The 25,895-nt window shown below is 41.3% G+C and overlaps 1 protein-coding gene across 2 annotated transcripts in view; it reads left to right on the top strand.

Annotated features, from left to right (window-relative positions):
- Nucleotides 1–5,206: 5,206 nt before the first annotated feature.
- KATNAL2 (katanin catalytic subunit A1 like 2) overlaps nucleotides 5,207–25,895 on the top strand; it is a 28,528-nt gene continuing 7,839 nt past the window's right edge. Inside the window, exons 1-12 of one of the 2 annotated variants that reach the window (XM_038124716.1) lie at nucleotides 5,207–5,773; nucleotides 12,136–12,206; nucleotides 12,587–12,753; nucleotides 14,790–14,829; nucleotides 15,239–15,362; nucleotides 16,340–16,435; nucleotides 16,950–17,048; nucleotides 17,746–17,823; nucleotides 20,434–20,532; nucleotides 21,114–21,177; nucleotides 22,406–22,524; nucleotides 24,586–24,677. In XM_038124716.1, coding sequence (XP_037980644.1) covers nucleotides 5,723–5,773; nucleotides 12,136–12,206; nucleotides 12,587–12,753; nucleotides 14,790–14,829; nucleotides 15,239–15,362; nucleotides 16,340–16,435; nucleotides 16,950–17,048; nucleotides 17,746–17,823; nucleotides 20,434–20,532; nucleotides 21,114–21,177; nucleotides 22,406–22,524; nucleotides 24,586–24,677 — 1,100 coding nt within the window. In that variant the 5' untranslated portion in view covers nucleotides 5,207–5,722. The remainder of the gene's footprint in view (nucleotides 5,774–12,135; nucleotides 12,207–12,586; nucleotides 12,754–14,789; nucleotides 14,830–15,238; nucleotides 15,363–16,339; nucleotides 16,436–16,949; nucleotides 17,049–17,745; nucleotides 17,824–20,433; nucleotides 20,533–21,113; nucleotides 21,178–22,405; nucleotides 22,525–24,585; nucleotides 24,678–25,895) is intronic. The other variant, XM_038124718.1, reaches the window with a different exon arrangement.

Below are 25,895 nucleotides of genomic sequence, written 5' to 3'. Positions count from 1 at the left end.
ATTGTTTTCAAAAGCAGCCAGAGATCATTACCTAGTCACAATAATTACCTACTCACAATATTCAGTTTCATCAGCAACTTGGCTGTAAAACCAAAAACCGATTTATTGCAATAAAAAATAGGAAAGACTCAGCCAACAAACAGGCGAGCAGCCAGCACAACCCAAACAAGAAGAGACATTAGAAAAGAAAAGAGGCCTGAAATGCAAAACATATTTGCTTGTATTAACCAAAAGGCAGCTAGTTTTGCACGACTGACACATCCAGAGCAGCAACTACAACAGTAACTTACGGGCCAAGGGACAGCCCACATCAGCAGCAGGCTCTGCCAGGAGGGATGCCAGGAGGGCAGGTAATTTTGGGAACAAACAGCTGACCTGGTCTACAGGATACTGATCCCTGCCATACACACTACCTATGAGCACTTAATGCTGCTATAAGAGCTGGACACCAAGGAACTTAATAATTAACATCATTAGTTGTAATCTTGCAACAGCTTCCTGAGACAGTCTTTTCTTTTTATTTACCATTTACTCCAAGATAAACCCTTAAATGTGCCAAAGTTTTCCACTACAGGCACAGATACCTAGTCCTCTGCACTAACAGCTTTTGTGCTTGGTCCTATGACAGCCCTTTCTCTGAAGATTGAAACTTAAGGACTTCATTAATTTCAAACCCTGTCTGTTAGTCAAAACCAAGAATTGACAGGCTAATAAAACATGCCATCTGCCACACCACTGCATGAGTTCAACTCCTAAGTCCATCAAATGCTTGTTTTCCCCTCCAATTCAATACCAGACTAAAGGGGCAAGCTGTAGGTTAGAGTCCCTTAGATCATTAAAGCATGACCAGACCAAAGCCTTCTTTTGTTCTTTTAACAAACCCTCAAGTGTTCCTTCCTTCAAACGCATCGGGAAAGACATCAGTGTTCAAGCTCACATCAGAGCCAGGTGGTTCTTTTCTAGTGTACACTCACCTTTCACTTCACAACCACATCTTTCAACTTTTCCATTCATCTTATCCCCAAAATCTGTGAGGATAAGAGCAAACGCTATTTTTATACATCTCACATGTGTAAGATAACAAGAGTTTACATAGTAGCTTTCCATAATATGTTACTGACGTGTTCCTCCATCATATGTTGTTTTCCTCCATCTTTCCCTTACAGCCTTTCTACCACACATCTCTGGGGCCCTATGCTAAAAAAAATTAAAAAAAAAATAAGAAAAAAAAATTCATAGGGCATTTTCTGTCCCATTCCATTGTCTCCACACAAAAATTTCTTTCAAATCTCCCTCTTCTGTTTTTCCAGTAACTAGAATTAATCTCCCTTTTAATTAATCTCCTTGCTCTAGTTCTTTAAAATCTTGCTGTTTTATCATAACTTCTCACAAACACATCAACTCCAGGCTTAGACTCCACAACTACCAAGTCATCTTTGCTAAATTTCAACATTTCCAATATTTCTCTTTCCACCAAACTTTTAAGAAACCTACCTCAAATGTCAGAAATTCTTCTGGAATTTGAAACCTCTTCTTCTTGGACGTCCATCTCCAACGCCTCTTTCTTCTTCTCCTCTTCCTTCTCTCTAAACCTGCTGCTGCATCTCCTGAACCAGTTCCCAGGCTCTTATCTTGAGCGTTTTCTGAATTTTCAGTGCTGGTGTTTAAACTTGGCCGAGCATCAGCCATTGGAGGAAAAGGAGGAGACCTTCCCCCAGGCAGCTAATGCAGCTGCTACTATCTCCCAGAAAAAAAACACTGAATTAGCCACTGCGGTTTTTGTCTTCCCCAGCAGGCTCTAATTAGGGTAAGGAACAAGCCTATAGGTGCTAAGCAACCTGCTCCCTAAATTGAGGCTTGTTAGGGGAAAAAACCCCCTCTGGTTTTAACCTTTTCTAGTAATCTTTCTAGTGCTGTGCACAGTATGTCTATATAAGCATTGCCTGTTCCCACAGCTGTGTTAACTACGGAAAAACATCTGAACATCAAAATAAACCCTCCCGGCCTTCCACAAACACTGCAGTTAAAAAAAAAAAAAAAAAAGACCATAATCAAAAAAAGCCCAAACCAACAAACAAAACCACTCTATAGCTGCTGGCAGGATTGCAACAATTGCTTTTATCAGCATTCTACCTTATCAAACCTGTCCTGTGCTGCTTAACCAGCTGCTAATAGACTACAGTGTGAACTGCAGGCAGGGATGAGGCTGGGGTGACTGGGTGGAAAGTAGATTTGTTTTGTGTGTACTATATTTAAAGGAAAGAATTTTATGAGTTCAGCCTTAAGCTTCTCCATCATCTGTAATATCCCACAGTCATGTACTTTTTAAGGTAACATTATAAGTGAATGGCAAAAGTATTTAAGTGATGGTCAGAGCCTACAACCCTCTTGTCTGAGGTCTAGAGCTGTCAAAGTAGAGAGGCTGAAAGACACCCTTAATCATGCTGCTGACAAAAAATATGTGTGCTCTGGCTATAAGACAAAATTCTTTAAGTTGCATACTCAGGTTGGACAGGGCTTGGAGTAACCTGGTCTAATGGAAGGTGTCCCTGTCCAAGGCAGGGCATTGGAACTGGATGGTTTCCAAAGTCCCTTCCAACCCCAACTATCCTGTGGTTCTCAGAATCTGCTTATTGGACATAAATAATTTATGTGCCTGCATTGTATCTGCATTTTCTATGCAGCTGTTTGACAAAACAGAGTTTGGATGGGACATAATCTTCTGTCAAGGTGCTGCTGTTTGGGTTTTGCCTTTTTTTCTTTTATATGTTTTCTGCATTCTTCACACATCTATTTGTCACTCTATCACTTATTGTATTAGCAGCTAGTTTTCCCAGTACTTTTCCATGGCCTTTCCCTAAGCAGAAAGACAAATTCCAGAGCTCAAGCCCTGGGAGGTACAGTGCTCCTCACTATCTTGGCTCTTCCTGGGAACCAAAGCTGAGAACAGCCCTTCAAGACACATTTCCATGGGCAAAGCACAGCTAGTGCTGAAGGGGGGACTGAGAGAAGGGGCTTCACCTGGGGGCAATTGCACCACCACTTGTCCACCTAACTGGTGCTTTTTACCAATTATGCTAATTTCCTAAAACCTGTAAAAATGCACTCACCCCTGGCAGGGGGACTGGGCTTTTATGGACATTTTTCTATCACTGCCCCGGAAGGCCTTCATTAAAGATCCTCTTTTATATTGCCTTCTTATTAAAATTATCCCAAGCTTCATTTCCAGGCTGGGACAAAGGCAACAAAGGGACATGATGAATATAATTATATATAACTTCATTGATAACAGATATATTAAAGTTTAGAAAAATCCAAATTAGAAATCTAATGTGTGTGTATACATATATTCTAATCAGTTTTGATAATGAAATATTAATTTTGCCTGCCCATCCTAACATACCACAGTGATACACTTATATTTTGGTAATGAGTGCAAAATATTTAAATTTTGCTTTGAAGTTGCTAACTTGATCATTATTATTTTTATTAAATTATGTCTATTGACATAGGCCTGGATTTCACAGTCTTGAACACAGCCTCTCTGACTCTGGGTGAGCATTTGCCTCTATGGACAATTTGTGTGAAAATTACCCTCAGTTTTTGTTCAAAGGATTTGAAGAGTCTCTTTATCCAACAAAACTATATGAAACCATGTATTAAGGTAGCATTGCACCTTTAACAGTAATGGTGGAAAACTAGTCAAGCACAGCCCTGAACCCAAGCTGTTTTCCCAAAAGTGACGAATTTGGGACGGCTTGAATTCTAAATTCAATTACAGGAATTTCTCTTTCAGAGCCGTAAAGAAAGAAGTCCATGGTAATGGAAAAACAAATGCATTACCACTCTACCACCACATTATGGCCACAAAATTAAGCACACATTTTAATAGGAGGGGACCTAAGTTAGAAAAACATTAATCTGATCCACTTTGAAAAAAACTCCATGTTTTATGGGACAAATGTAATAAAAAATGTGTATTAAATTGCATCCTTGACAGGATGAATGTATACACATTTACAGCACAGCTACCTGAGCTGTGAACACACACTGAAGCCTGTGTTGGCCTGTACCAGATTTGGAACATTTTAGAAAAGGGCTGGGAAACATTCCAGAGTGGGAACAGAGTGATATCAAAAGGACAAAGCCATAACTAAGTATTGATGGTTATGTTGAGGAGTATTTTTGGAAGAAGATATGGATTTCTGGAAAAAACATATTTTTGAGGATGAGATGCTAAGCAAGTGTGGCAGCAGCTCTCTGGCCACAGAAGGCAACGCACAACTTTCCCAGGCATTGTGCTGGGAAAGGCAGTGAGAAGATCAGAGAATAGTAATTCTTATCTCCACTTGCTGCACCTGTTGTTGTGAAAATGTGGAATGTGTTATGGAGATGTGTTTACCAAACAGTGGTTTCTTAATTGGACACTGGTGATAGTGTTTAGATTGAAGGACCAGTTGGGCCCAGCTGTATCGTGGCTGTCTGTAAGGGCGATGGGTTTCTTTATTATATTTCTTTATTTTTTATTTATTAATTTATTTATTATATCTCTTTATAATATTTCTTAATTATAATTATTATATTAATTATATATAATTTCTTTATTATTTATTATAATATAATGAAGTGAGTGATCAGCCTTCTGAGAATCACGGAGTCAATGCTAATTATTACCCAGCTGGAGGCCTGCAATGGCCAGCAAGTGTGGTACAGAATCCCAGAACGTTTTGGGTTGGAAGGGACCTTAAAACTCTTCCACTTCCATCCCCCTGCCGTGGTCAGGGGCTCCTTCCATTAGGCCAGGTCATGTTGCATGATGTGAGAACCTGGTCATTACCCTGTCCAAAAACTGAGCAGCTGCTGGATTTGGGAACAGGGATAATAAAAGCCCTTCCCACAAAGCTGTGCATGTATCCATCAATTCACCTTCCTACTGTGCAAGAAAAGCATAGGATCCCTCATGCAAGAGGAGTTTTGGTAGAGATCCTGAGACTGAGCTTTAGGTTTCGTCTCACCCGATCACAGGTTCTCCTCCAGCCGGACTGAAGCCGGACCACATCCAACAGGCACAATTCACCTCTCCAACGATTCGCCCCCGGAACCCCAGGAGGCTGCAGCAGCCAGGCAGCCGAGTTGTGCTCCGAAGAGAGCGCTTCTCACAGCCCTGTGCTCCCTCACAGCGCTGTTCTCCATTTTAATACCCCTTGATGTGAAAGGCAAGCTGCACTCTGCCACACCTCAGCCGTGTGGGCGAGCTGGGCTGCGCTCATTCGGCTTGTTTTGACTTGATTTGGCTTGTTTGGGGTGAGCTTTGGTTGGACTGGCATGGTTTGGGTTGGTTTGGCTTGTCTGGGGTTGGACTGACACATTTTGGGTTGATTTGGCTCGGTTTATGTTGGTTTGGCTTGTTCGGGGTAGTTTTGGGTTGCTCAGGGGCCGGACCGCTCCATCCCCTCAGGCCGAGCCCCCCGCCCAACCGCCCCGCACCACCCCGCCGAGCCCTGCGCCCATTGGCCAGCACCGCCTTCCACCCACGCTCCTCTACTCGTGATTGGGCAAATCTTCCGTCAATCCTTCACCTTCCGACGTTCCGATTGGCTGCTTTGGGGAGGCGGGGCGCGCCTGTCCCCCTCGGGGGTCGGCGGGGGTGCGGGTCCGGGCTCTCCGTGCGCTATTCCCGGCGGCGTTCCCGGTAACATTCCCGGCGGCACCCCTTGCCGCCATGGATCTCGCCTGCCAGGCGCTGAGAACCACCCACCAGGCGAGGGAAGCGGTGAGAACCGGCGGGGCGCGCGGCTGCGCATCGCGGTTGCGCGTCGTGGTTGCCTTGTCAACGGGGGAGCGGTGCGCTGTGCGCATGCGCGGGGGTTGGTGTTGTCATGGCGGCGGGGCCGAAGTTGGGCCGGGTGGGCCGGGGCGGGCCCGGATCCCTCACAGCCCCTCTCGGAATGGTTCTGGAGCAGTAGGCACGGCCAAAGGAGACAGTCCATATCCCTTCCTCCATTCGTTCTTGTTTCAAAAAGTCACGGCTGTATTGCCCCATCCCAGGTCGGGTTTGACGGGGCAATCTGGGATACTGGAAGGTGCCCCTGACCATGGCAGGGCTTGGAACTGGATGGTCTTCAGGTCACTTCCAGTCCAAACCATCCTGTCATTCAATGGTTCTGTGGTTCTTGCTCTAGAAAGCCAAGAAACAGGAAGATTTTGCTGAATTTCATAACCTGTTCTTCTGCTTCCATCTGCTGGTTAAATTACACCAGACTTAGAGAGGCTGCTAAAAGCCTTTCCCACACAGCTGTTGGGTGCTGTGCATGCATACACCAATCCCTCTTCTCACATAAGAATGAAAAGTACAGGATTTTTCACAAAAGAGGTGTTTTGGGAGGAGTCCTGAGACCGAGCTTTAGATGTTATATCAACTTCTTGTAGAATCATAGAATGTTCTGGGCTGGAAGGTGCCCAGAAGGATCATCATGTCCTTGCTCTTGGGCTTGCACAGCACAGCCGCAAAACTCACACCATGTTCTTGAGAGCATTGTCAAAATACTCCTGGAGCTCTGGCTGCCTTGGACTACTCCCTGAGGAGCCTGTTGAGGGCCTGACCACCCTCTGGGGGAAAAAACCTTTTCCTGATATCCAGCCTAAAACTCCACTGACTCAGTTCCATGAAATTCCAATTCCATTGGATCTTGTCTGGTCACCAGGGAGAAAAGATTGGTGCCTGCCACTCAATTTCCTCTCCTCAGGAGGCGTTAATAGGATAGATATATTTACCTAGGAATAGGATCCTCTAGCATGGTCTCCTTCTGAGCCCTAAAGTGAATTCTGATCTGAACCACTGCAAATGGAGCCTGAAGGTGAGGTATTGAAACAGCATCAACATGCAGGAGGAGAGGAGAAAAGGGGACCTGATTTTTAACTTCACCAGTGGGGATTTGCACGGCCTTTGTCCCAAAGATGGTGCCGGATAATAAATGCAGAAACATTTGTGGCGCTGAGAACTGGAGCTCAAGGGCTCTGTCAGCTGTACCACAGGATTTGGTTTGATGTGCTTTTCATAAGCTGGCTTCTCCATAGCCTTTTGGCAGCATGGATTTGAATAACATTCGAGATTTTGGGTATAGAGACAAGGGAGTAGTTTGTGTTTCGCAGAGGAGCAGAAGTTCGGAGCCTCTTTTTCTGATTAGTGACTTAAGAACCACCTGAAGCTGCCAAGCAGATTTTTTCCTTCTTGTTCCTAGTCATAAGTTCTGTGGTGAGCTCACTGTATGTCTTTAATTATGAAAGCTGATTGTAATCCTTGAAGAACTTTGGCAACTCTGTTGTTTGCAGCAGCCTCGTATTATTTGGAGGAGAGAGGAGGGCAAAGCGCCCTTTCTTTGTCCTGGGAAATTCTATTCAATGGCAGCCAAGTTATACATTGTTTAAAACTCACCAGTTCCATTTTCTGCTTGTGTTTCTCAAAAAGTACGGTCAGCAAGCCAGACAAGAACTGAACATTCAGCCTTCTGAAAAGCCTGTCAAAGGTGCAAATATCCAAAGGGCTCTGGGGAATGGAAGCTGTGGGAATACAGGGTGGTGAGCCCATCAGGCCTCTCTGTCCTGATACATGGTGCCAGCTTGATTTTCAGGAATTCCATACTTGTCAGCATCCTGGGATCCCAGAGACAAAGAGGGAAGTGTGTATTACTGTTAGTGCTTTCCCTGTGTGGTTGCACAGCCACCTGGCTGCCTCTTGTCCCAGTTCCTAATCAGAGATTGTAAGAATCTGTGTGTGAACATGGATTCTTTCTGAACACATCCTGTCTGCTCCAGTTGTTTGCCCTTAGAATGCATACACTAAAGCGGAACAGTTCTTATTCCCAAGCTCCCCAGATGATGACTTACTCTTGCAGGTTGTTTTTTTTCCTTCCCAACAAACATGCAAAATTCATGCAGAATATAGAGGGTCAAATGATAATGAAATGTTACTGATTTGTTACCAATTAATATTTTAATATTTTAATATTAATATTTGTTACCAATTAATATTTGTTACCAATTAATATTTTAGTAGGCCCATTAATTTCAGGAAATTGCGCAAGAGACTTGGTTGATTCAGAATGTAAATGCATTTTAGTGAAAGGTGTGGAAATGACTAAACAAACAATTGCACCTAAAGATGCACAAGTCCATTAGAGTTTAATTCAAAATGACTCAAAAAAAGGAATATGTGCCACCCTTTTGTTAAGCTAGAAATAAAGAAAATAACACTATAAGTGTTGAAGCTAATTAGTTAAGTGCTCAACTATTTAGTTTTTAAAACAAGATCACATTTAAATGCCTTAAGGTTTTATTAATTTCATGGACCCCAAAACTCCCCATAGTAATTGAAAATTTAATTACATATGTTTTTCTGTTCTTTTAAGAATGGAAGCTTATTAAACTTTAAACATTTAAACATCTATTGAAATACCAGTGGCTATAAACAACATGCAATTCTAAATACTAATTAAGCAGGAAGGCTAGATCACTATAAAGCTAAACTGAATTTTAAGTAACTTTGCACTTGTAAGTATACTCCTGTTTTTTCATGCTGTGTAAGATTTGCATTTCCTCCCTGAGCACAGCAGAAGCCTTGGGCAGTGTTAATATCTGCCTGGACTGTGGCAGGGAGCTTTTTTTTTGGATATAAGGGCAGTGGGTCAGTCCTAGAGGACAAACTGGAGCTCAGGACAGCAGACCAGGGCAGACACAGAGCTCTTTTTAGGGGACAGATAAAGCTCCTGGTGGCACTGACACAGACAGAGGCTCATCTGCCTCGTGGAAAGCGTGTGTGCTAAAATAATGGTGAAATAATAATGTGCTAAAATAATGGCTAAAATAATGGAAATGCAGGAAAGGGATTGGTGGGACTGGTCTGGCAATAACCCATATGCCACTGGCTCACCAGATTCGTGCCTTGGTAACAGATGGATGTTGAAAGGTCCTTGAATTTTCTTTGGTTTCTGGAATTCTCACAGAACTGAGCTACCAGAGATATCTTGGTTCTGTTTTTCAGGTCCAACCTAATACAAGTCATTGTCAGTTGATTAACTGATTAACAGCTTAGTTCATTTTCTTTGGACACGTTCGATTCTCAAAATCAGCCATTGCTGTTTGCATTCTTCTTAACAAATGTTAAAGACAGAATTAACTGCTCAGTCCGAACTCTCTTCTCATTTTTAGGTGGGGCTTTTTTGGGATGTAAAGGTTCATTCTTCCTTCAGTTTGGTCAGCACAACCAGAAGAACATTGCTATGTCAAGGCTGAAGCAGGTGGCTCACACGTAGACACAATGTTATCCTACCCCAAAGCAAGTCTGTACTTAAATTATTTGAGGTGCTGCCAATCACTGTATCACTATTTATACTAGAACTTAACATGCTTTAGCGATATCAGGAGTAACAAAAGGGATGAACAGCAGCAGATGGCATGCCAGAACACAAATTCTTTTCAAGGGAAGTTCCAGCCATGGATCATGAACCCTGTCAGTCCATCAGGCCGAGGTAATTCCTCTCTTTTCAGCATATCCATGTTTATTACATGAAACACTTGATGTGTTTGTGTTCTGTGGCGGCCACTCTGTTTGCATACTGTATTTTAAATATTCAGAGGTAGCTGTAGCCTTGCACTTTGATACATTAGCAAACACAACAGTTAATCTTTCTCAGTATAAGCCTTTGGGAGCATTTCAAAGGATGTGCAGATGGGATTCTCAGCAAGTGATGACTCCAGCTTCCTTCTTGCATCTCCAGATGTGTTTCAGAACTTCAGGTCATCCAGGAGAAATGGTAAAAGGGCAACAATTCAAAATCTGTTTTCCAAGCACCGGCATATCAAAAGATTAAGAAGGAAAAGACCCTTTCATCTCAGTGTGTGTGTGTTCTGTCTTTGCTCATGGCAATTTTCAGAATTGGTTCATTTCTTGTTGCAGCACCTCCCGGGAACCAGTCTGCTTCATTCAAGAGTTACCAATCTACAAAACATTTACGCAGCACTCCTTTCTCCCCAAAATGGTTCAGAAAAAATTACCTTTGTACCACCACTGAAGTGGTATTGTAACTTCTTTTGGAAATACTTTCTCAAGTGGGTATCAGAGGTAGAGAGGGGTTATGATTTTTCCCTTTTTCCCACACAGTTTTAGCCTTCATTCTATAAAACCAGAATGAACATTCTACAAATCTTATTTGCAATGTGTGAAATGCCAGTTCACTTTGACTCTGCAGGAAACGTTAAGAGCAAACCCCAGCTCTTCCTTAGTTGTGACACTAGATGGCCCCACGACTGAAGCAAACGTCCCAGGAAATATCTGCTGGACTGGGATACTTTTCCCCAGTTCTATCCATCACATTTTACAGGCTGGCAGATTTTATTTTAAAATAAAACAGTAACTGATGATGCTATCTCAAGTGTTGAAATTGGCAGTGGAATGCCGTGTGATACCCAGCCCTGTGTGCAGAGCAGAGGGAGGTCTAACCTAGCAAAGGAATGGTGTGTAAAGAGGTAACTTGGTCTTGCACCACCCAAAAAACAGCTAAAACACCTTTGATTTTTAGAATAAGCCATTCTCTACTATCAGAAGTCTGCTATGGTTGCTCTCTCTTCCAAGAGACCAAAGTGAATAGAGTAATGGTCTTTATGTATATTTATTTCTTTTGCACATCTTGTGGGGTTTAAGAACATCAGCCTTGGTCAGTTGTAGTTCCTTGGCATCTTTGTGTGCCAGGCACAGGCAGAGAGCAGCCCAAGTCCTTGATACAGGTTCTGTCTGCAGTGTGAAGAGGACAGAAATCTGCATTCATCACCTGCAGGCAGTGGTGACACCTGGGCTGGCCTTTTCTTTTGGGGTAGATGAGGATGCTGCTCAGTTGGGATAGAGGGGAGGGAAATGGGATGGAAGTGGGAGCCTGTGTAGCTTTACTGTGCAGTGTGATCAGGGGTGTGTGTGTGCTGTGCATTCCCCATCCATTAAGTGCCACTCCCTCCTGGTCACACTGGGTCCTCACAATCACAGAATCAGAGGAAAGACACAATACCTCAAGTTGGAGGGGACACATGAGGATCATCAAGTCCAGCTCCCAATGCCTCCCAACCTAAAAGAGAAGGGAAGTCATTAATTTGTTTTCCTGTGGTCACAGTTTCAAGTCCCAGTGAAGAACAACAAAGGCAATGTGCTGATTTCTAGAGCTTTCATTGTAGCACCTTCTGTTATGACCCAAAAATCTCAGAAGTTTTCTGCAGACTGAGCATATATAGCATGTTTCATTAAAGTAAGGCTTTATTCCATCATCTTGCATAATTCTGTTCCCACTGTGCCTTTTCCTCTACTTGATATTGCATCTGATACTCTCTCAGATGAAGCTTCATTGAATGAAGAAAAGGATCTTTTATGCTGCCTTGTTTTTATTGGTGAACCATTTGTGAATGACTTTGGCTTCTCCAGTCTGTGCCAAGACATCCATGGGACTGACTCCACATTGAGTTTCTTCAAGTTGAGTCCTGATTTTGGTCAGTCCTATGTGAAAGTCGTGCAAGTTTCATGTCATCCCAATCCACTAATTCTTCCAGTGTCTGTGTTTCATTTGTTGTGTTTACACAACATCAAGGCCTATGAAATGGGAGGTGTCAGCAAGTGTTACAGCTGGTCTTTGTAGTAGACTAATGCAGATCCCAGGCCTGTTCACCAGATCCCCTTCTCCAGGCACTCAGACAACAGGTTTCTGCTTGCAAGGGAAGGACACAGCCAGGGTGGAGCACAAGGTTTCCTTGCAAGTCCCTGAAGCATTGAGGTGTAGCAAAAGTCCTGCCCTAAAATTCACAGCAATCTGAACGTTTTGGGAGCCATGACTCTAGTAAGGGAAGTAAGTTATTTGTTCAACCCTAAAATAATTTTCTCTTCTCTAGGAAAGGTTTCTACCCATCCAGTAGCCCTGATAATGTGTAAGAAAAATTAGATTGAAAACCACTTTCCTTGTGTTTATTAACAGTGAGTTGTTTTACAGTTCTTACATGCTGTTGTGTTAATTTGTTTGTTTCCAGAGGCTACGTTTAGATGTTGTTAACAGCAATAAAGAGAATATTACATTTGATCTAGAGTTCTGTCTTAATTCACAGGAGGAGATGCGAACAGAAGCTCGTCGGAAAAATCTCCTCATTCTAATTTTGCATTATTTAATCGAGGAAGGGTATGTTTTTTAAATAATAGTGCTCTACCCTTGTAGGATTGTGTGTGTCTGACCTGCTGTACTGCATCTTTCTGTCCTCTGTTGGCTGAATGGACAATGTGGGCCTTGGGGTTGATGTGAGGAAGTGGTAAACTACTATGACATGTCCTCACAGTTTGCTTTGCTAAATTGTTTCATTTTCTAAACTAAAAAATCCCTATATAATTTAAAAATAGTTTAGATCAACCAACAAAGCTTATTAAAATAGAGTTTATACCTCTATAAAAATAGGATTGTGGACAGGTCAAAGGTACCATATGCTTACTAGTGCCTCAGAAATCAGAGTAAGATGATGACTCTCAGTTTTTTGATCCTTGTTTGTTTTGTTTTTAAATTGCCAGATATGTTGATGCCGCAAATGCTTTGGAACAAGAGACAAAATTAGGTTTACGTGGCTTTGAAGTTTGTGACAACATTGATCTTGAGACAATTTTGATGGAATATGAAAGCTACTATTTTGTGAAATTTCAAAAGTATCCTAAAATTACCAAAAAGGTCCCGGACACTGGTATGTGGCTCTGTTCCAAAAAGAAAGCTTTTGTTTCCAAAGTCTAAAATGTGTATTTCCCTGCTTTACTCACAGCCTTTGTCATGTATGTCAGCGTTTAATGTTCCAATCCTTAGAGTTACAGATCTGAAGTTCTAGCACACCAGACACCAGAATTGAGAGAGGTGGCTTTGAGCCCTTATGTTTTTCCTTCTTTCTTTATATAAAGGAACCTGAAGCTGGCATTTTTCTGTCTTCTAAAATCTGCTTTGGTATTGGAAAATGTCAGCTAAGCACAAAGCATTATGGCAAAGATATATTTATCCACTTTCTTCTCATGGGCAGAGAATAGTGGATGAATGACACAGAATGAGGCAAATCAGCACATGAGCATTCTGTTATAACCCTGAGAGCCTGAACGGTTTTGCACTTGAGCACAAAATGTAACTTGGAGAAGCCATAGTAACAACTGCATGAGAATAAGTGATGAAGAGCTTGAAGGATTTAGGTTTGGATTACATATTAGGAAAAAAATTTTTTATGAGAAGGGTTGTCAAACCCTGGTACAGGCTGCTCAAGGAAGTGCTGGAGCAATATCCCTGAAAGGGTTCAAAATGCATGTGAATGTGGCACCCGGGGACATGGGTCAGTGGTAGCCACTGCAGGGGTGGGGGAGTGATTGGACTTGATGGTCTTAGAGGTGTTTTCCAGCTTAAATGGCTTAGTAATTGAAATTATCTTGAAATTTGCTTGAAAAAGGCACGTACATCTAGAACCTATGAATTGGTGTTTATACAAAGAAGAAGAACAGCCCTGCAGGACAAAACAAAAAGGATTTGTTGTGAGGCAAGAGTGAAAAAATATTATAAAGCATTTTTTCAGATCATAGTAAAACAGAGCAGTAGGCAAGACTGAATCCATGATCTAAGTGAAAAAGAATTCCCAAAAAGTCACTCTTGGACACTTAAAAACTCTCATTATGCATTTTTTTTGGCCAGTAAAGCTTCTCAGGCATGGAGTAGTCTGCTACTACCTAAGCTCAGATTTGTGACCATGGCAGGGAGGCATCATCCTTTTTCCTTAAAGCATAAGCAGCCTCTTCTCCTGCACTGCACGTAGTTTTCACCATGCCCAAATTGTGCCTGTTGCCAGACTTGGATATCTAAAAAAAACCCTTGGTGTGGTGCTCCTTCCTACTGAATTCTTGCAGCGCTCTTGGCAAGTCCTATAGTAACAGGTTGGTCATTTCCTTGCTGAATTCCTGTCGGAGGTGTTGCAGATATACCCCAAGCCTATTCCATGGGCTCTGCTGCCCCTAAATACACCATGTTCCCAAGCTCCTTCAGGGAAAGAACTGTTTGGGAAGGATTATTTTATTGTGTGAATCATGAGTGGAAGAGCATTGCACAGAGAACACTGAAAGGAGAGTTGTTTTGGGGCAACCAGGGGCATGCTGGTAGGATACAAACCCTTGGCTTTATGAGTTCACATCTGGGCTTTGCAAGTTTGACATTTTGTGAGAAAAAGGCTCTCCTTTGATAGAAGTTGTTTAAAATTATATAAATGCAAATGATAACGTAGTTTGATAACCACTGTTGCAATGTGACATTTATTCTGTCTTGTTATGTTGAACTTGATTCCTCTTCAGAGGAGTAAGGCAAATTTGTATTTCCCAATTCAGCAACAAAAAAATTATTAGCATTAAATAAGTATTCTGTGTGCTATATTAAATTATTGTACTTAATCTAATTTCTGGTGGTGTCCATTTTACTGTGAACATGATACTGGTTTTAAAATGTAAGCAGAGAAACCAAAGACTGCATGAGCTAAAATGTAAAAAGCTTGAAGCAAAAGCACTCTCACCAGCACCAGTTTGTTTTCAGTAAGTTTTTGCAAGCTTGCAGTGCTTATACTCACACTGTTCCTGTTTATGCGTAATTATTTCCACGGTCATTATTGTGTGCTTTAAAATATTTTTAAAGTGAATAAAAGGTTCAAATTGCCCTCTTTTAGATCCTTAATTATTTTCCATTTTAATATTAATTTTGCCTCAGCAGAAAATAAACAACAGCTGAGAAGTGGAGGAAGAGCAAGAAGGTGAGATATATGTGTGGGGTGTTTTTCTGGGCAGAAAATTTTCCTGGTAAAAGCAAATATTCACAGTGGTTTAGATAATGCTGTGATACCAGAGGAGCACCAAAGCCTAGAGCCATCCTCCTGACTGTGTGGTGCATTTTTTCTGTATGTGCTAGAGGAAACTAGGGACTTGTTTCCCAAATAGAGAGGCAGACAATTTACAGAGCTTCTGCAGTGTGGGTTAAGTGGGGTGGGGTATTTGAGAAAAGTAAGCATTGAACTGTGCTGTCATTGAAATTAACGCCATAACTTCAGTGGAAGCAAAGTTAGCCTAAAACTGCTTTATTTGAAAGCTTTGGGTTTTAGTCTTTTGGTATTTTGAAGAAAAAAAAAAGTCATGGAAGTCTTGCATTTTTTTTCTTTATTCTAGGACAGCAGCTTCTTCTCAGAATGTACAAAGGGTCAAACAACAGACAGTGCAACGATCAGTATCAAAAACATCACCTGGGAGTACAGCAGAACCTAAATCCTCCACCAAGGAGAGCCCCAGACAGGTTTAAACATGTTTTATCTTGGCAGCAGTAGAGTTGAAATTAATGGGATTTTGTCTGGGTTGTCTGTAGGCAGCAAGAGGATGGGAGTTACACAATTAATAATTGTGCAACTAATGGGTTTTACTGATTTTGTCACTTAAGGATTATAGGTGCAAGACCTTGAGAGAATTTCTGGCCATGAGTTTGGGGGCAGTAACAGGCAAAAATTAGAGAAAAAGGAGGCATATAATCCAACCTATACTGAAAGCAATCAGTATTAATAGCATTAATACCAATATATTCATCTTTTAGTGCCAGAGAACAAAACAAACAAATAAAGAATGAAGTGGTATGATTTGTAAGCATCTTCACAGTGCATAAGTTGTTTGAGACTGTGGGAGTAATTTGGGTCTGTAATGTTTAGGTTTGAGAGTCTCATTTTGGTGAGATTGCTATGAACTCTATTATCATCCCTTTACAGAGGGTGGATAGGAACAGCAGGTTGGTGGGCAAGCACTGTGTCTATTGCAGCCTTTTTTTTAAAGGGCTTGGCTATATTTCTGCATCAAGAGGAACTCTTCTCTGACCGATTGCTACCCCTAAAAATACCCCAAAACTTTGCCTTTTGGAATTTACAGCAGTAACTGCTGTGAAGTTACTAAAATTGCTCCTAAAATTGCTCCTCATTTCTGAGTTGACATGCTGTGCCTTTTACTTGGCCTGTCATTTCCACTGTTCATAAGAGCTGCTTCTTACGTAAAATGCAGTTTTCTGCTTGGTACATGGAATACTTCACTGCTGAGCTCCAGAGCTGTGGCTTTCACTGCTGTCACCAGTTAGGTGAAGTCCATTTAAATCTACAGTGGTGTTTAAATGATCAATATTTCTCTTGGAACTTCATCTGGGCCTGTGTGAAGAGAGGGAATGATACCTATCATCTAATACCTTCAATCCATTTACTTGGCAACACATCTGTTTTAAAAGGCATTTTTCTTTAGGATAGTGATGGCGCAGATACTCTGGATCAATCTGATTTTGGCTTAAGCATCTCAGGAATCAGCAAAACTGGAGGTGACAGCTCTCACCCAAGAAAGGTTGGTGGAAACCTGGTATGTGGTTTCTCAGATAAATAGTATGTGGAAAAAGAAGAGCACAGAGGTTTTCAAAAATATCAAATGGTTGGGGGTTTTGTCTATTTTTATATAAAAATGTTTCTGTATAGTCAGTTGAAGAGTCAGTTTCATAATTTTGTGTAAAAAATTTTATAGTTCTTTGCATTGAAGGCACTTTTTGCATTAAATACTATTTCAAACACACTCAGAGAAGAATATTTTTTTTTAAAGCCCGGTGGTAAGTAACTAAAATTGAAGATAAATTCTGAATTCCTGAATGAGGTAATGAAAGGCTCTGAGGTTAAATTATGGAACTGACTGAGTTCTGTGTTCTATCCCCATTGCTACCATGGTTTTCGAGGTCAATTTTTTGCCCTAATTAGGACTGTATATGCAGTAAGGAAACACTCTGTTGTAATTGCAAGCAAAATTTGGTCCAGTGTATTTTTAAGAGTAAAAATGGTAAAGCCTACAGCAATATCTTTTTCTCCTTTAGGGCCAAATAATTGACTTCCGCAAGATGATTCAGGATGCTGTCAGAGTGTCACCAGATGGAATTCCCTTGAACAGCCTTAATTGTGATCCAGATCCATCCGTAAGTGTTTCTGTTCATATTTCCATCCAATCAATACGAACTTGAGTTTTGCAGAACCAGGAACAAAACAAAGCACTGCAACAAGGTTGTTTTTGTTCCCAAGTGCTAAAAAAAGCCTTGGATTTCTGATGGGTGTATTTCCTCCTTGAAGCGACAGCCATACTTGATAGTGGTCTAATTTGATGACAGTTGTTTATTCTGGACATGAAAGCAGGCAACAAATAAAAATGAGGCCTTAAGATGAAAAAAAAAAAAATTGCACACACCTGCAGAACTTGTGGGGGTGAAATCCTGGTTCCTTTCAGCTCAGTATGTCTCTAGCATTTGCGTCAGCTGAGACAACAACAGAATTTTGATGGTTGATATAAATTTTCTGCAAACACTCCACGCCAAAGCCAGAACTTCTCAGATAGTGCATCCACCTTTCATGGTGCTTGTCTGCCTGGCAACTTCCTACACTGGAAGAAGCTATCCAAAAAGAGAATGTGACAAAACAGTGACCTACAGTTACATTTTTCACTCCACTTAATCTGTGTAGGTCGTATTTAGGACTATAATTGCAATAAGAAAGCTGCTGATATTTCTGCAACTTTAAAAGTTGATATTACTACGATGTATCAGTTTTTTAAAAAAAATACATAATAGTTTCCCTAAAAATACTTGCAGTCTGACAAAAACTTCTGGTTTTCTCTTTTAGGAACGATTATTGAAACCTCTTAGTGCTTTTACTGGCATGACTGGTGAGATGAGGGAACTTGCAGTGGTTGTAAGCAAAGTAAGAGCCGATCTCCATGTCATTGTAGAGAAATATTAGTTATCTTTGTCATGTGGGAATGCTGTTTATTTCTTTTTACTGTCACTGATAGTGCTCATTCTTGAATGTGCAAGTTATTTTTCCCTCCCCATAGCTCCCCAACATGTCATTTCTTTACATGTGCCAGGGCAGGACAAGCCTTTCTATGGAGGAATTTTCCCAATATTTGATTAAACCTCCCCTGGCCCAGCCTGAGGCCGTTCCTGCTCCTCCTGTCCCTGTTCCCTGGGAGCAGAGCCCGACCCCCCGACTGTCCCCTCCTGTCAGGAGCTGTGCAGAGCCACAAGGTCCCCCCTGAGCCTCCTTTGCTCCAGGCTGAGCCCCTTCCCAGCTCCCTCAGCCTCTCCTGGGGCTCCAGCCCCTTCCCAGCTCCGTTCCCTGCCCTGGACACGCTCCAGCCCCTCAGTGTCTCTCTTGTCCTGAGGGCCCAGAGCTGTCCCCAGCACTGGAGGTGCCTCAGCAGTGCCAGCACAGGGGACAGGCCCTGCCCTGGGGCTGTGTCACAGCCTGGCTGGGACAGCCCGGGGGCCATTGGCCCGGTACTTGCCCTGTGCCTTGCTTTGTGCAGCCTGCACGGTCTGCACTCCCTGCACATTCTCACGTGGAGAGATGCTGTAACTGTAGGCTCTGCAAGCAGTGCCCTCATCCCAGCACTGCCAGAGCAGCATCAGTAATACACCATATCCCAGGGCAGACTTGGGGATTCCTCCAGGATGAGCAGCTTGACCCCTGGAGGGAACCGCAGCCTTGTCAGCAGCATTTAATTTCACTCCCGGGTTGAGGTGTAGCCTAACAAACAGGCCCTGGTGTGCTGGGGATCCGTGGCTACAGCACACACAAATGCTTAGCATCCACCAATTGTGGATGAGTCACTCATCAAAAAGGATTCACAGCACCACAGTGTTTGGTAGTGTTGTGACTTTCTGGGTATTAATATCATGAGTGGTATCAGCTTGGGTGAACCGGCTTATAATCATCTTTCTAAAAAGCCTGGAAGACTTTTGCTGACTGATTTTTATATCTGTGTATTGCCCAAATTCTTGGTTCACAAGTTTTGTATTTGACATTTAGTAGAACTCAAGAAATGTCTTAGGAAATTTCCAGCCATAAAGTAAGAAAATTCTCATTTGCTTCAATTCCTGTCTGGTCTTTTATTTATGGTAGACCTTTAAAATTATGTTGTTCTTGCTGGTACATTAACAAAAAAAGCAATAAAAAATTGCTTTCCATTTGTTATGGTATGTTGTTTGAATTGTGCTCCATTATGGTATGTTCCTAGTTGCTATGGTAATCAACACTTTATAAATCAATACAAATAAATAGCATGTTATATCTGTTTCTTAACACAATCTAATTTAATTTGAAAACAGTTATGTAAGTCTCTACTTAATAGCAGAAATCTGATTCATCTTAATTCACTGTTAATAGACAGGGAAAGTGTAATCTATTCTATGTAGATAATTTTTTCTAATTGTATTAACTTTTCCCCTTGGATACAACCACATAATTTTTCTTCAGTCTGCGTGGACTATTTTTGTTGGAGAGTAGAAATTATCCTGAGTATTTGTACTGAGGATGCAATATTTTTTGCAGAACAATTAGCCCCTGGAACACAAAGCCACAAAATATTATGAAGGCAAATGGAAAGATTCATAGAAGATTTGGAAAGTTTGATGAATTAAATGAAATTAATTTAGTGAGTGTTTCAGGGCATAGACTAATTACTATCTATCTTTGGATAGATTCTTAGGGGAAAAATTTCTTCCTGTTGCAGTGTTTCTCACAGCTTTTCTTGCAGCATATAAAATTTTGCATAGAGTGGAGTAAATAGAAATTTTTCACTGTTACTTACAACACAAGAAATAACATAAGTAATAGTTACTAACATAATAATGGGTAATAACATAAATAATAGCTGCAGCCAAAAAGTTACTGAGCATGAAGTTTAAAAAAACCCAAAAAGTCACTAACAGGTCCAGCCATAAGGTTACTAAGCATCAAGTTAAAAAAAAAAAAATCACATTGCACATGAGTGAGCTGTGGAACTTGTGACTATAAAATAAACATATTTAAAAGAGGGAAGAAAAAGTCACTGAAGAATGAGTGTCAAAAGGTGTTTCAGCTCAACAATTCAGATGTAATTTGAATTACTGAAGTCCATTGGTGGATGTAAACTTGAAGCAATGTCTTACTATGATTACTTTTACTTCTTTTTTTAAACATCCAATTCTTGCAGCAATAGAGACAAAATATTAGAGTTGGTGAACCTTCTTATCAACCAACCTTATGTTGGTTGATTCCTAAATCAAACTAACAGAAAACAGATCTGAGGAAGATCTGCTCAGCATCTACATTTGCTAGGAATACATTAGGGAAACTGGGGCCTGGAGGGGAAGTGATTGCTGTGTATGCTTCCCTCCTGGGAGGTCCCTGGTACCTAGAGTTAAATAATACAGCCTGTATCACTTAACAGCACCACTATTTTATCCCTGAGTCAATCCTTTTACTTTGCCAGGGTCATTATCCGACTGCAGAAGGAGTTTTGCTAACAAGATGTGATGTGTGTTGCAGGACATTTATCTCCATAAGCCGAACGTGAAGTGGGATGATATTATAGGACTGGATGCAGCTAAAAGGCTGGTCAAGGAAGCAGTTGTTTACCCCATAAAGGTGAGGTGCTGAGTAGTTTTAACAAAACCAGTGTTGGGCTTGTTAGCTTGTTTCCTTGCAGTTACAGTGGTGTTTTAGAGTTCTCAGTATTTCTGTGCTTTTGTAGGCCATTTGTGTTAGAGGTGTTGGTGTTCCTGTTTCATGCCAGAACTATTCCTGTTCTACCTGAAATGGCACCTGCATTCTTCTACAGGAAAATTCCCTTTCAATATTAATATTATATGAGTTAGGTCCAATTCTTTGACACCTTTGGCACTGTAAGAAGTGCTGGATTTAGCCTATATTTATTCCATGAAAAATGACTTAGTGAGGAGAATGTCACATCAATTGCGCTTGAAAAAAAAAAAACAAAAAACAAAAACACAGAAAGCAGATTTCAAATAATAAATACAGCATTTTTCTCAGGACTCATACATGATCATACAGATCATACATGTCACATTGTTTTGATGAGGTTTTATGCCTCCCTTCAAATTTTGTATGTTTCTTGAATGTGCTGGGAGCAGTGAAGGTGAGGACTACAGTCTCCTGCAATTTGTTTTAGATTATACATTTTTAATCCCTGAATTACTTTCCTGCAGTATCCAGAGCTGTTTACGGGCATTCTGTCCCCTTGGAAAGGATTGTTGCTGTATGGACCACCAGGTATGGAGAGCTTTTTTTTTACCACATCTTTGTGTTTGTCACTGCTTCTTGTTTTGTCCTGTGGATAAATCATCAATGTTAATTAGATCAGATTGTTAAAAAAAGAACATGTTCTGTACATAAATTAAAAGGAGAGAATGTTGGATGGTTATGTACATCTCTGATACTCAAACATGGCCTTTCTTGTGAGTCTTGGCTATTTTTATACTGGAATCTTCCAGAGACAGTACTTACACTAACAATTCAGAGGAATGAAAACTCAGATCTCTGTTTTTACTCAGCTTGGACAATTTTAATCATGTTTGGCCTGATCCTATGATATGTCAATAAATCTGCCATGGACTTATCTCCATATTGAAAAATGTCCTTCCTTTCTTCTGCTTTAGGGGTTCTTTTGGGAATGGGGTGGAAGCTTTGCCTTCATCTAGCTGGGTGTTTTCCTTGTTAGTGCAGCTTCCCTGATCCCATTGCCCCGCTTTGACACCAGGATGTGGCTGGAAGAGGGCAGAGGGCACAAGAACCACCTGAGTCAGGTTGCAAAGCCTCTCTCTGCAATGAAATTAATTTTTTCCTGTGAATGTTTAGGTGTTCCTGCCACAGAAAGCATCCGACCATTTCAGCGTGCACTACTTCAGGATTTGGAGAATCTGCACTTGCAGTTCTGTATTACCTGAGCTTCTCCAAACAATCCTGAAAGGACCACAAAATATTCTGAGGGCTGGAGCCCCTCTGCTCTGCAGCCAGCCTGGCACAGCTGGGGCTGTTCAGCTGCACCAGAGAAGGCTCCAGGGACACCTGCGAGCCCCTGCCAGGGCCTGCAGGGGCTCCAGGAGAGCTGCCCAGGCACTGGGGACAAGGCATGCAGGGCCAGCAGCCAGGCAATGGCTTCCCAGGGCCAGAGGGCAGGCCCAGATGGGATATTGGGCAGGAATTGCTGGCTGGGAGGGTGGGCAGGCCCTGGCCCAGGGTGCCCAGAGCAGCTGGGGCTGTCCCTGCATCCCTGGCAGTGTCCAAGGCCAGGGCTTGGAGCAACATGGGACAGTGGAAGGTGTCTCTGGTCATTGCAGGGTGTTGGACTCAATGGCAATTAAAGGTCCCTTTCAATCCAAACCATCCTATGAGTTTTTTACTGGTTTTACCTGACTGGTAGTAGGATGAGGGGGATTTATTGAAACATTCACATTTTATTCCTTTGGAGAGTGAAATTCTCAAACACTGTTGTTTGTAGGTACTGGAAAAACTTTGCTTGCTAAGGCTGTTGCCACAGAATGCAATACAACCTTTTTCAACATATCAGCGTCCACCATTGTCAGCAAATGGAGGGGTGATTCAGAAAAACTTGTCCGGGTAAGAATTCCTCTCTCATGCATTATATTTTAGCAAACATCACTTTCCCCCTTGAAGAACTTGGGTTCAGCACAGAACTGGAAACAAGTGTTCTCTGATGCTCATAATCTTTCCTGATTTAGACAAAACATGACTTTGATTATCCCTAGTTCTGAAAGCAGGAATAACATCACTTCTGTAGAAATCTCATGATGGATTCTTGCTGTGGGACTGCACTTCTCTAATGTAAGAGGGAGCAGATGTTCTGAAGGCAGCAAAGATCTTGGACTGCCTGATCAGGAGTCAGACAATCAGAGTTCCAATCTAGTGTGTGCTTAGTGCTCTTCAGAGCACTTCACATCCATTTTGCAGGGGTTAGCTTCTAGGCACCCTGCAAAATGTAATTTAGATTCCCAGATTCCTAATTGTTCTTCTTGGCATGAAATGGGCAAAGAACTCCCTGGTCACAAAGATCTTCCAGTCAAAGGCAGAGGTAATGTTGTTTCAAGGAAAGTAGTTTGCTGGCAAGTGAGTAAATGCATTTTTGTGTATAAATAGCAAAGTGTCTGCATGGCTCAGCTGTGATACAGAAAGTTCAGGGGTTCATGTGTAGCATCTTTGCCCATCTGAATCTCTCCATAACATCCACTAGCTCAATGGAAATCCACAAGCCCTAAACCTGCCTTACCCTCATCTCTTGGGCTGCACTTCAGGTAAATGCAGAGCTCTTGGAAACAAATCACCACAGCAATAACTGTTCTCTGCACATGGCATTGTTTGTCTCTCTTGGAATGTAGGCAATGGCTGCAGCACACTTACTTGTCCTGCCTCCTTTGTCCTTTAAAATTGCATATTTTTCTTCTGACATTCCCTTTCTCTCTGATTCTCTCGACATCTGTCCCAGTAGCTTCCTGGAATTTTCTTTTCTGGCAGGAGTATGTGGGGACAATCTGGTTTCTGCCAACATGATACAGAAGGCTTTTTGAGCAAGCTGCAGCACATGCATTGATATTGAATTTGTGGCCTTTTACTCTTAATTAAACTTATGACAGAATCAAAAAATAAAGTAAGATTGTCGATCAGGAGACCTCTAAGAAAAGTGCTGTGTGAATTTATATCCTAAAATCACATGTGCCTGGTGAAGGGGAGGTATTTTTGGGGTTTGTGGTCATTTGGAGGCATATCCTCTCATCCTGTTTTGCTCAGTTCTACACAGCATTTCTGTGATTTTATGTATTTTATATATTATATTTCTAGTAAAATTGTATACTGGTCATGGTCTACTTGTTACTCTGGGCATATGACTTAAACCCTGTGTTTCATGCTCAAAGTGATGAAAATAATATGTATCTTTTAAAATTTGATTTTTTTCAAATGTTCAGATTTAAAAGTGCTGGACTAATATATATTGTTAGTGATGCTTATCTAAAAACTCAAAAACCACTTTACTCAAGAAGAACTGACAGTGTTTTCTTACTCCTAACACAGGCCTCTCCATGTTTACGGAAAATTACATGAAACTTCATTCTCCAATAAGCAGATCCACATTTTCTGTTTCAGCTTTCAGTCCATTTTTTAAATTGTGATTATTGAAGTAATTTATGTTTGTTTTGATCATGAAAAAGAGTGCTTGATTCTTATCAAAAGAATCAGTGCATTTTCTTTCATTATGCTTCAGCTGACCTGCATTTTTTTTCCTCAAATCCTTATTAAAAAAAAAAAAGAAAAAAGTACAAATGGAGCAACAACAAAAGGCACATGTTTAATCTCAGTAACAATTTAGGAGTTCCCAGAATCCTCTGATGGATCATTTTCTTCTATCCCATTATTCTCAGGGTACTCTGATAGGATTTAGACAGAAAGATTTACACATAAAGACAGGATTACAAGGCTGTGTTCTTTATATCTCCTTTACAAACCACTCAGATTTTGAGAGGATTCAGGGACCCTCAGCCTACCCAGAGCTTTTTCCCAGCAGATATCCCTTGGGCCGTGGGTGCTGTTAATTTATGTTCCATGCCAGTTCACTTTAGTGCCTTCTTGTGTCAGTTTCTCTCTCACACTTACTCTTCTCTCTGACAGGTGTTGTTTGAGCTCGCCCGGTACCACGCTCCTTCCACAATTTTCCTGGATGAGCTGGAGTCAGTTATGAGTCAAAGAGGCACTGCTCCTGGGTAACTGGTGGGACCACTTTGGGATTAAAAGAGAGAGGTGCAGTGCTTGTGTCAGTCACAGCAGAGAAGCAAGAGAGCTTCTGTGAGAATTAGCAAGGGGCTACAGGGACAGCAAGAGGGAGGGAGGTGCAGAGCTTTATAACCAGTTGTGCTGTACTTTAAAGGGATTTGAAATGGAAATAAAGGGCAGTGGTGAGGGAAACAACAGGTGGATTGTTAGAGGTAAGTAAGAGCAGCTTATTTTGTGACACTTTGAACATAGGCATAGCAGAGTAATAGGGAGTGTACACAGTGGAATGGCATTTCCATTAGTGACAGAGTTTGGTGGCATTGTCAGGACTTCCCGTTGCAGGACTGGGAGTATGTTGTTACTTGAATCCAAGATTCAAGACTGCTCATAATTAAAAACACATTAAAAAAAGGTTAGGGATGGGAAAGAAGCCAGAGACATATAAAAATATTGTTTCAACAATTAGGAACACATTACAGGGCATTTTATGTACAGTGAATTACATGATCACTTTATTTATATTATATTGTATGTCTATATTGTATGCTTACTATTTGTAAATAGAGTATGTCCTATTGTAAAGATGCTTCTTGTAGTCATTCTCACTTAACAGATGTGGATGTTTAGCCAAATTTGTCCTTCATATTTACATTTAAAAGCTCTCATTAACATCACTGGGTTATATATTCTAATAAGGACTTTTATCCTAAATGCTGTACTTATTTTTACATGTACTTATTAAATACTGACTTGGCATTGATGTTTGAATGCCTTTGCAGAAATTAGTCATTAAACCTGAACTGCAGCCCTTACCATCTAAGGTCCTGATGTTTTCCCTGGCCTTGATCCAAGAGTTTCCAAGAGCTTCACATCTGGAACCAAGAGTTCCAGCTGGTTTTCTGCAAAACAGATTACCTGTATGTGGGCCAGAGTTCTTAGCACTTTAAGTTCTCCTTTTTTGAAGAAGGATCCTTTCTGTGTGGTCTCTGCCCCTTTCTAAATTCTTATCAGTATGGTGTATTTTTTCTGTTTTCTTTTGGTAGAACATTTTGCAAATTGTTGAATTCAATAGTAGTTTTATCTGCTTGTGGCCACTTTACATTCATTCACAGAAAAATGTTACCCTGAACAGGTAGGTGTACCTGTGGCAGGTAACCACCATTTAATGGCAACTATCCCATTATAAGAATTCCCTGCTATAGATCAGT

Source organism: Motacilla alba, chromosome Z (assembly GCF_015832195.1).
Source record: "Motacilla alba alba isolate MOTALB_02 chromosome Z, Motacilla_alba_V1.0_pri, whole genome shotgun sequence".
Classification (NCBI taxonomy): Eukaryota; Metazoa; Chordata; class Aves; order Passeriformes; family Motacillidae; genus Motacilla; species Motacilla alba.
Note: the sequence above shows the minus strand (reverse complement) of the source record. Positions and strands in the feature narration are given on the sequence as shown.